The sequence below is a fragment of the Micropterus salmoides genome, unplaced genomic scaffold, assembly GCF_014851395.1.
Source record: "Micropterus salmoides isolate LMB-PRFRI ecotype aquatic unplaced genomic scaffold, ASM1485139v1 Ms_hic_scaffold_9, whole genome shotgun sequence".
In the NCBI taxonomy this organism is placed as follows: Eukaryota; Metazoa; Chordata; class Actinopteri; order Centrarchiformes; family Centrarchidae; genus Micropterus; species Micropterus salmoides.
Genome location: NW_024044681.1, coordinates 21,461,206 through 21,471,401, shown reverse-complemented (window position 1 = coordinate 21,471,401; position 10,196 = coordinate 21,461,206). Strand labels below are relative to the sequence as shown.

Genomic DNA, 10,196 nt, shown 5'->3' with positions numbered 1-10,196 from the left:
CAGCAGTTGTGTTATCAGAGAGGAAGAGTGCTTAAGATTGTGTATGTTTGTGATATTGTGTCTCTGCCGTTTACATACAATGTACTATGGGGCAAACCATCCTGATGTATTGTTCCTAATGTATGGCAGATATTGTTTACAGTCTCACATGAGGAACAGGTATCCAGGAAGCAGGATGAAAGCATGTTTTCTGCTGTACACCATGCAGACTGGTGGAGACAAGCATAACAAATGAGTCAACAGTCTCCTGACCACGGAGTCTAAACATGAACTGCTTGGCCACAAAGATTAAACAGGCTGGCTCTGCTGTGAACCGCAGCTGTGAGTGTTCACATATTTTGTGGGGATAAAGTGAACTGTGTAGAAATAAATCCAAATGGTAGAGCTGCATTCTGTAGCAGCGTTAAGGAATCAGTGTGAGTGCTCTATGCGCAGAGCGGATATGCTGCTGTGATTCACGCTAACACAATGGTGTCACTTTTTATGAAGAAAGCAATTAGTCCACCACGTGTTCATCTACAGCAAAACTAGGTCTGAGCAAGCTTTGCTTATGACCAAAGGCACTGCAGCTGATCCGAAAAGCCTGTAGGGCCCACGCAGGAAAGGTTGTTGATATGAAACACAAATTTGCAGCACATTAAGGTTGTCTCAGAACCCACCAGTGTTTCAAATTAAGTGCAGTAATTTTCCTTCAAGAGTTCAAGGGTCCGCCTCCTGTTATTTCCAAGCACAAGGCCAAATGTTGCCTTCAAGTGGCTTCCCATAAAGTCGTACATTCTGGCATCATTGGTCTTAAAGTCTCAACAAAATATCATTTGACTTTCTTATTAATTTATTTGTACATTAATTGTTTATTTATAATTATCATTTACTAGTTGCTTACTTACTTATGCATGTATGTTATTTATGTAGGCTACTGTATTTATGGAAGAACCTTGATCAGTTAATAAAGTACCTTTGGAAGAGCTGTGTCATTACAAATAGGTCAGGTCACTTCATGTATAACAACACAGAAAGCAAAAACATTTGCCTTCAAAATAAAAGTGCAACTATTATTACTTTTGGTGTGAAGAACAATATCAAGGAGAAAAATTAGCCATCGGAACACATTACTGTTATGTAGCAGTATATTTTCTTTTATTCAGACACCATGTCAACCAAGTTGATACTCATACATTACTGCTTACATTTGCAGAGCATAATCTTCTTGAAATAAGCAACAATTCTCTGAGTAGTTTTATCTTTACTTGTGTACTTTGCTATTTGCTCATTAGCCAAATATTATTTTTTTTTCTCAATTAACTGATTAATTGTTTGGTCTATTAAATGTTAGGAAATGGTGAAAAATACCGGTTACAATTTTCCAGATATATGTCCAAAATAATGTCTTCACAATGTCTTGTTATATCCAACCTACCGTCCAAAACTCGAAATACATTCTAATTTAAAACAATTTACAATTATACAATTATATAGGCCTCTAGGCCTTTAATCTAGGCATTGTTGATTGATACTTTTACAGTTGATGTGTTCCAAACAAAAGCAGCAGATGTTTTGCTTGATGAATGACCTAAACTATCAACCGATAAAAGTATTCCTGTTTTATTTTGGCCAAAGGAAACCGGAAGTCTTACTGTGTAAACACATGTACCTTGACAGTGGTTGGACCTTATTAAAGCTGCAGACTTGAGTCAGACAGTATTTACAGCACCAGCAGAGGAGCGTGACGCCGTGAGGATAAACAGTGTCCCCCAGCAGGATGACAGCGACAGAAGTAGAAGAGTTCCTGAGAAATCCTCCGGACGGTTTCTCCGTGGAGGTCCTCGGCTCGGGTTACAGAGTCCACAGCGATCCGGAGAAGAGCCTGGTGTTCATCGATGCAATCAACTCCTCCAGAGGGAAAATTGTTTTCCAGAACTCGCTGGGAAGGTGAGAAAAAAGACAACTGCATGGGATGTGGGGGACACGTCCGGTATAAATGCACATATTTATACACACAAACAAACTAGAATGAAAGTGTCCGATTTGTTTTCCAACACAGGAAATTTAAAATGCACGATCTATGGGAGTACACCAGCATGAGAAAGAGTCTGCTGTCCAAGAGGATCTATCTGTTGGGGTCTGTCTGCGAAGACAAGACAAGAAAAAGGAAAAAGATTTCAGCGTCCAAGAAAAAGGCAGCCAAGCAAGCCAGAGGTGACTTAAACTGTCCAATTTGTATGTAATTACACTGAATTGATTACACAGTGAAAAAGGGTCTATCAAAAAGGTTTATCATGCACAAGTTGTGCATTTTTAACCTAGTGTGTATTTTAAAGCTCTGGATGGAATAATCTGTATATTGTTAAATCCTTTTATCTCTAGTGAACAGCCTGCATTCATTTATGAGAATGCATTATCAAAGTGGGTCAACCAGTTCAGTGGCAGGGTTGACTCATGCTGGCTTTCAAGCTTGGGACAATTGCATTGGGTGGAGTAGAGAAATTACAATGGCAGCACAGTATTGCTATTCCCAGTCCAGAAGAGAGAACTCTTGCGCAGCGTGTGTAGGCTACTCTCTCTCTTTCTCTCTCTCTCTCTCTCTGACACACACACACACACACACACACACACACACACACGAGACACTACTTTTAGTTAGTGATGATGGCAGAGAGAACTTCAGGTTCAAAGGTGTGGATACATTGATTGTAAGGGCAGAAACACTAGCAATCTGTCCAAACATTTTGCATCACATACATGCAGAGAAATGCACACTTTTTGACTAGCTCGTTAGGGGTGGAGGACTGGGCGGAAAAAGGGGACTGAAAATACAGGGGCCTCAGGTGTGAATAGCTGCACATGTAGGTAGGGGCCCATAGAGAACTTTTTGTGCTATGCACCTGCTGGTAGTTCTTAACGATACCCATTCCTACTCTTCATTCTCTCTTCTTCGCTGTTTTCATTATGAATTATCCTAAACCCTTTATCAGTGCTGCAGCAGTATGTGCTGTCCATCGATGGCAACAACCCCTTCATCAAGTGGCAGATGGAAAAAGGCCTGGACTGGACCATCGCCTCTGTTGCTGGGGAAAGCTACAGGGTTGATGTAAGCAGCAATTCATGGTCCCTTTTTATGTTGTTCAACACATTCCAGGAGTTATTTTGTTTTTGTAATGATTTGTTGAGGTTGGCATTGGTAAAGTGACGTTTCTCTGTGTCAGATTGACTTGAGTGAACTGCTGGAGAGCTGGGCAGCAGAAAACGTTACTGACAAACCAATAAAAGTCAAGCCTGTGTGGAGAGATGCCTCCTTCACCCTCAAATACTATTCTGATGCCTTCTTTGACTTCCCACACCAGTTTGGCTTCAGTAAAAGAACATTTAAGGTGTCTCTTATTCTGCTTATGAGATGTTGATGTTAATCATAACATTTTCTGGATTTGTCAGTGTGCACGGGAACTTCATCTGACTTGTCTTCTCTTCTTATATGTTACCATTAAAGTTGAGGCCGATATGAGCCAGCAGCAAGGATGGAGGACGTTTGTGATGTAGTCTGCTTCCTCAAGAAAGTTTCTTGATCAACAGATGAAAGGTTGTAATACCAACCTGCCAGGTGAAGGACTGGCCTACCTCTTTGGGACTGCAGGAACAACCTTGTAATTGCCTTTGGGTCCTGAAATGTTGAGTGGGTGGAAACCACTGACAAGGAAATTCAGAATGCCATGTTGATTGTTTAGGCCAATTCTGTATCTAGGTTTTTCTAAGGGTGTTGTTTTGCCATTTACCTCACTTGATTTGCAACTGTTGTATGAGGGGTTAAAGGGATCAAGACTTTTGTTCATGAAAATTTATTTTTTACCAAACCCAAATACAATAAATGCTCTTTTACAAAACACAGATTTTGACTTCAGTTTCATACAGTTCTCTTCAGGTAAGATCATGTGGGGAAGTGTTGTTGCCATTATGGGACCCACACCGGATTAGGGGATGAGCAGAAGAGCAGATGCAGCGCTGGTGATGGTTTCTACGTATTCTTTATAGTTGCTGCCATAGTAGTGCGTCAGCAGGTAGTTGAACGTGCCCACAATGCTCATCAGGAACAGGAAGAAGAGGACACGTTTTCCAAACAGGTAGCCCGGGGTGCTACAAAGACATTTGAAAAAAAACAAAAAACTTTGGGTTAGACCATGCCTCTCATTTCACACACACACACACACACACACACACACACACACACAGATCACTTGTGTTAATTTACCTTTGAGAGGTCTGTCCCATGTATCCAATAAAGTACTTCTGCCTGACTACAAGATAGATGATCCCAGCAAAGGCAGCAGTAGCTGCAGAAAAAAGGAAAAAGTGTTGGCAGATATGTTTTTGAAATTCCTGCTTTAGACATTCTACAAACTGTAAATTGTTTTCTAATGTGTTTTATATGTGTTGAAACATGGCAACCAGTGAAGTTCTCAGGTATTGGCCGGTATTATTTCCTTTGCACGTACATAAAGTCTTTTGTTAAAAGAAAAAATGGATTAAAAAAGTGTTGATCTAAACACTCAAAGGGCTGCTTCTGAAAGATTTAAGTGTATAAAAGGTTAACATTCCTGGAAAAAATATTCTGAAGTGAGGTCCATGGACAAATGTTTTTTTCCTAGTTTAGTGGCCTGCACAGATCCAGCTCCTCTGTGAGCTGGGCCTGATTGCCCTATGCCAGTGCCTGAAATTGCTAATACTCTTGTGGCTGAATTGGAACAAAGTCTCTACAGACAGGCTCCAAAACATCTTGTGGAACCCCTTCTGTGAAGAGTGGAGGCTGTAACAACGTTAAATGTTACTAATTTGACTGTAGATGCTGTTCTGAATGTGCTGCTTCTCAAACATTGGTAAAGAAGTTACCTACTGATAGATCTGACATATATAGAACCAAAACTACACTTGAATGTTTGCCTGTTTTCCCTTGGTTGACTTTACTCTGTGTGGATGTGTTCTGTTTACCTTACGGAAGTGTGACTGTCTCCTTCACAGTAACTGATTAATGATTACCTTGATTGAGGCACAGACCGGCACACCACATCACTGCCAGGAACGTGGGATAAGCATCCATGCAGTTACGACTAAAAGAAGGGTAAACAAGGACTGTAAAAACAGCTCATTTCAAAGATTCACCTGCAATGAGAAACTATGAAGCAATCCTCCAATCTGTTACAGACAGCACGGCTGACTGATGCTGAGCCCTTTTTTCTACAGCTGTTTGGAAATGTTTTGAAATTGCAGAGCAGGAGTGGCTGTGAGAATAAAAGATCCTAAGGCTAAAACAGTGCATGAGCTTGCAACATGCAGTGTGACTGTCTGAGTATTGGTGGAACAAAGTTGAAATGGGAAGCCAGGAAAAATTGAGCCCACACAGTCAGCACGCACTAGCTGTTGCAATAAATTGCAATAGTCGGTACAGTGTTACACAGAGCCATGTCCGTCAATCCGTTATCCTGAAAACACCATACCTCAGAACAATGTTTCTCAACCAAGATTAATTTATCAAGAGACATCTTTCTCAATTTCTTGCAATTGACTTGTGAAACACTTGATACTTTTACTTCTGTTCCCTCTAAAATAAACAATCTAAGAAAGAAAAATCTGTCTTTGGTCGATGACTCATGTCCACACAAAGGCCATAACACCTGATCAGGGGTCACTTGTAGACTTTGCTTCATTTTATGGGGTCACAACAACAAACCACTGGTTTGGAAGATTTCTAGTACGATATACAAAACTGTCCCAACTTTACAACACTCCCTAAACTGACCGTACTTTATAGCTGAGTTTAGTCATTGCTCTAAATTGGAAATATAAAGAGAGCATATTTAACAAGATATATTAAAAGGACGAGTCATTTTTAAACTGTCACCAAATGTTTGCATCACATTTTACAACGTTTGTACTTTTTTGAAATCCTCACGTTACCTTCAAGACCGGATGTGGCTCAGATATTTCAGGAAGTGCACTGTTGCTCATGGACTAACAAAGAGCGGTTATGTCAGTTGCAAATATTAGATGTGACTTTCAAGCTTTAACCAGAAGAGAACATCTAAGCAATGAAGTGTGAGAAGTTGTTTGCAATTGTCTTTATTAACCGATTAATCACGTGGTCTATAAAATGCTGGATTTCCCAAAGCCCAAGGTGACGTATTCAGATTTTCTAATCAGTAGGCCAAAATCACAATCACATTCGATTTACAATGATAGAAAGCAGAGAAAAGCAGCAAATCTTTGAAAAAATGATTAACAAAATAGTAGAAAATGTATCAGTTAATCGAGTAATTGTTTGATTGTTGAAATGAGGAATCTAAGTAGTCTGGTAAATTTAACATTGAGTTGGCCAACGTTTATGTGCCAAGTGATTTTGAAACAGAACAAGACACCAGTTTGAAACGTCCACAGGCTGCAAGTATATGAGCAGTTTTAACTTTAACAGGACCTGCAGATGCTGAGGAATCTCCTAACTGAGGGTGGAAAAATAATAAGTTTTCCTAATGGTTGCTGGCGCTTTCCCAGCAAGCAGTAAAATGAGCTCTGTAGCAGCATTTTCCCCATATCTGGAAGGGTTTAGGCAAATGTGGACTCCCAAAGGGAAAGTTAATGAGTGTTACAGAAGGAAACAAAAACAACACAAATCCATTCGTTGTTTTACTGGCATAGATTAGATCAGTGGTTCCCAAACTTGGATGTTGAGCAGACCTAAAGTTGCATGAATGTTAATCATGTGGTGGCAACCAGAAAAAAAGGGCTCTAATTCTAGCAACGCTATTTTTCTAACCTGAATCTTTTCTTTTATTTCAAGCGCCCCTGTTGTTAATGATTGATAAAAATGAAATCCACTTTGCAAGAGTCATTGAGCTTGAACTTTTTTACGTCTTCTAAAGGGGGGAATGATATAAAATTTTGGATTGGATTAACAGAGGAATGAGTATTGAAGATGGGGCACTTACTTGGCACAATAAACTCTTTCAAAAGCAGATGTTTTGGCATTTTGACCGTTGCCTTCCCTCTCTACCTTCTGGGCAAAGAACGCTAAAAACACAAAGATCATTAATGTCATCACAGTGTAATTTAACATCTTTACCTACTGATTCAGAGTATAGGAGTGTAACTTGCAATAGAAGATGCTCCTTGCTTTTTCTCACCGTTCTGAACTACGCTGATGAGGGTGACCATGACCAGGAGGTAGATGTGTTCCACCACTGTAGTGCTGGAGTCCATGATCACTGCGCGAGCTGTAGAAGTAGGTGGATGGAGATGCTGAGGGGGACAGAGCTTCTCTTTGACGTCTAGAAGTGTGTCTTCACAGCCAGCCACAGAGCATATACCTGATCTGTCCTTCTATCACATCAGGTACTCCCGCATCCCACCTACCGTTCCACATACACACTCGTTTGTGGCTTCCTCTTTATGTAAATAGTGCTCTGGCTTGATACGGAGAGATGCAAATGAGTTGCCTGCTACTTCCTCTGTGTGTGTTTGTGTGAGACTCACCAGACAGCATGCACATGCACGCAATTTTACATTGCCGTTATTGTATGTTTTAGTGTTCATCTGCGGTACAGGCTCTTCTAGGTGCCTTTATAAAGTATTTCTGGCAAATGACCAATGCATGGTTACAATATTGTCTCAATGACTGGCTTATTCTGATGATACAGTCAAACAGCACCTGCATGTGCTTTTGAATGGTAATGCAGCTTCCTCTCTGCTTATTGTCTTTAATTTCTCCACATTTTAACCCAACAGATGTTGTATACATAGAAAGCTTTACAAAAGTACGTTTTTCCCTTTGATGGAATGAATCTCATTAAAGCCACTACCCCCTCCTCCAAATGTTACATTGTTCATGTGGACATTAACTGATACATTAAATATAATATAAATTGAGTCATTAAATCGGCTAGAGATGGATGTATCATGTAAAGCTTTTTTAAAATTCAGTTAATAATTAATTATTTGCAGACACAATATATATATAATTGTTATCTTTTTTAAAATTTTATTCAAATACAATGCAAATATATTAAATTAATTTAAGATAGCTCTTTAATTTGATTAATTTAATAATTCATTTGGCATACTTAAAATCAGGAGATACATGTTGATAAATGAGGGGCTAGCTTTAAAAATGCAGTGTTGGTACAACTAGCAACAAAGCTGGCTAAAAGCCAACAGGGAGGAAGAAGGCAGCACTAACTGAACATGATAGCACAGGATGTAAACAGGAATCTTTTTAAACCGACTAAACTCAATGTCAGTGCGTGTTCGTGTTTTCGCTACACAAATAAACCTGATATTTATAGCTATAGTGTTATGTAAAAACACATCAGCGCTGCTATCAGCTGTATGTCCCATATGGTCTAGCGGTTAGGATTCCTGGTTTTCACCCAGGCGGCCCGGGTTCGACTCCCGGTATGGGAACTACTGTTTTGAATGGTCTTCTGATATTAAGCGCTGTAAGCCTTTTTTTTTTTTTAACAATTAATACCTTGGCGTGGCCACTGTAAGGGCCGCTAGGTGGCTCGTCAACGCCAGGAAAAACAGAGAGCTTGGCTCTCTTGGTCCTCCGATGAAGGCAGTATGGATTCTTGTTGGGTAAATTTATGAATCAACAAACTAACTTCATAGGTTAAGATACAGGTTGTCCAATATAAAAGACAACTTCTGTTTGTTTTTGGTCATGTCATGTTACCTGCTGTGAAAAACAACTACCAAACACCTGCAAATTACACCAACACTGTACATAATGTCCTAAAAACAATAATGCATGGCTACCTGCTGAGATATCATGTTTACCTGCTAACAATACAAAGTTAGATGTCAATTACTTTCTATTTTCTGTTGCAATCTTGCTTAACACCACATTTTTAAATCTCATTTTAATACATAGACAAATAAAAGAAAAATCACTAACACTCAGTGAGCATTTTTATGTAATTGTATTCTGCTGAATAAACAAAGAAAATATTATCTAACACTTTATGGTCGATAAGGATGTCTTATGTCTACAAGTCTATATTCATGCTCAATGAATGCTCAATTTTCTAAATATTTCTTCAGAAACTGACTACCTGCACAAGACCATTCGTCTTTTAATACAGATTTTATAATCAGTAATGGTTTTGCTCCAGTTTCTGGCTGATAATTACAGTTTTTCACTATAGCTACAACACTAAAGCCCATTCTCTGAACCCAATGCTCAATGGCCTAAACCCATTTGTCGAATCAGTCACTCCTTAGGCAAAACCTTAAACAAGTTTGGATAGTTAAGACACTGTTTGCAAATCTCATCCACTCTTTTTACAAAACTTTTAAAAAACACATTCTCACTCACTAAAACACATTTTGCACTGTGATGCACTTGTGTTGCAAAATGGTAAATACATGCAGCAAAGGTTAAACACAACTACAACATAGATTTCATCTTTTACACACAGCAACTCGTAATTCTGCACACTTGTTTCTAATGATGTGATCAAACCAAAATGTGGTCAAGTCCCTGGCCAGCGTAGTGGCAATATCACACTTTGACCAAGCTGTAAGTAGTGAAGCCATATAACACCAAAAATCTTCTTTCTTTTCTGGGTGGTCGTTGGAATTTTGTGTTTGAGTGTGAGCAGCAGAATCATCAGCTGGCAGTGCAACATTTTGCAGTTGCACAACATTTGAGTGTAAAGTACTTTTCATTTATAGTTTTCTTTGTTCTTTGGGCTTACTGTATTTGAATATACAGATATTCAATACTTTATTGCTTGCGGTACTTGCAGTATACTATATATTTAATTACTAAGTTGTGATTCCTATACTTTTTAAATTGGAAAATGTGTTTCCTCTGCACAAAAATTTATTTTCTGTAACTACACGCCCTGAACGCCGTGTGTCTAAAGAATGCTCTGTAGTGTTTTACCTATTGACTGGCTGTGTTTATAGCTTGAAAGCATTGTTTGATTTTGAGCACAGATCTTGATCTTGAGACAAGTGTTTGATTTTGCCAGGAGAGTCAGGGGTTTTGTGAATATAGTTTAAAGACTGGGTTTTGTGTTTCAAGTTTTGAGAATATGGGTGAAGGTTTCAAGTCTCTTAGCAATGTGTCTTAGCAATTGTGAAAAACTGTAAGTTAAAGTTAATCTACTAACTATATGTGCAAAACTGTGGCTAATAAATAACTTGATACTTGA

The 10,196-nt window shown here is 39.0% G+C and overlaps 2 protein-coding genes and 1 non-coding gene across 4 annotated transcripts; 2 read left to right on the top strand and 1 right to left on the bottom strand.

Annotated features, from left to right (window-relative positions):
* Window positions 1-1,680: 1,680 nt before the first annotated feature.
* On the top strand, window positions 1,681-3,879 carry LOC119894962 (mesenteric estrogen-dependent adipogenesis protein-like). Of its 2 annotated transcripts, XM_038707684.1 has the most exons (5): window positions 1,684-1,929; window positions 2,042-2,196; window positions 2,973-3,088; window positions 3,204-3,368; window positions 3,485-3,879. In XM_038707684.1, the coding sequence occupies exons 1-5, from the start codon at window positions 1,760-1,762 to the stop codon at window positions 3,497-3,499; spliced, it is 621 nt and encodes a 206-aa protein (XP_038563612.1). In that variant the 5' UTR covers window positions 1,684-1,759; the 3' UTR covers window positions 3,500-3,879. The 2 variants fall into 2 exon arrangements, with proteins under 2 accessions (XP_038563613.1, XP_038563612.1); XM_038707685.1 differs by lacking the exon at window positions 3,204-3,368 and having other exon boundaries at window positions 1,681-1,929.
* Window positions 3,815-7,447, bottom strand: LOC119894963 (arachidonate 5-lipoxygenase-activating protein). The gene is made up of 5 exons (XM_038707686.1): window positions 7,164-7,447; window positions 6,969-7,050; window positions 5,026-5,096; window positions 4,241-4,322; window positions 3,815-4,125 (listed from the first exon to the last, which is right to left on the bottom strand). The coding sequence occupies exons 1-5, from the start codon at window positions 7,237-7,239 to the stop codon at window positions 3,963-3,965; spliced, it is 474 nt and encodes a 157-aa protein (XP_038563614.1). The 5' UTR covers window positions 7,240-7,447; the 3' UTR covers window positions 3,815-3,962.
* A 920-nt stretch (window positions 7,448-8,367) lies between these two features.
* trnae-uuc lies at window positions 8,368-8,439 on the top strand. The gene has a single exon. It is a non-coding gene; the product is annotated as a tRNA-Glu (tRNA).
* The last annotated feature ends 1,757 nt before the right edge of the window (window positions 8,440-10,196 follow it).

Coding starts and splice junctions, on each gene's coding strand:
- LOC119894962 (XM_038707684.1), top strand. CDS start 1,760: ATGACAGCGACAGAAGTAGAAGAGTTCCTGAGAAATCCTCCGGACGGT. Junction 2,197..2,972: donor GGCAGCCAAGCAAGCCAGAG/GTGACTTAAACT, acceptor ACCCTTTATCAG/TGCTGCAGCAGTATGTGCTG. Junction 3,089..3,203: donor GGGAAAGCTACAGGGTTGAT/GTAAGCAGCAAT, acceptor TCTCTGTGTCAG/ATTGACTTGAGTGAACTGCT.
- LOC119894963 (XM_038707686.1), bottom strand. CDS start 7,239: ATGGACTCCAGCACTACAGTGGTGGAACACATCTACCTCCTGGTCATG. Junction 5,097..6,968: donor GAAAGAGTTTATTGTGCCAA/GTAAGTGCCCCA, acceptor CCCTTCTTTTAG/TCGTAACTGCATGGATGCTT. Junction 4,323..5,025: donor CGGTCTGTGCCTCAATCAAG/GTAATCATTAAT, acceptor TTTTTTCTGCAG/CTACTGCTGCCTTTGCTGGG.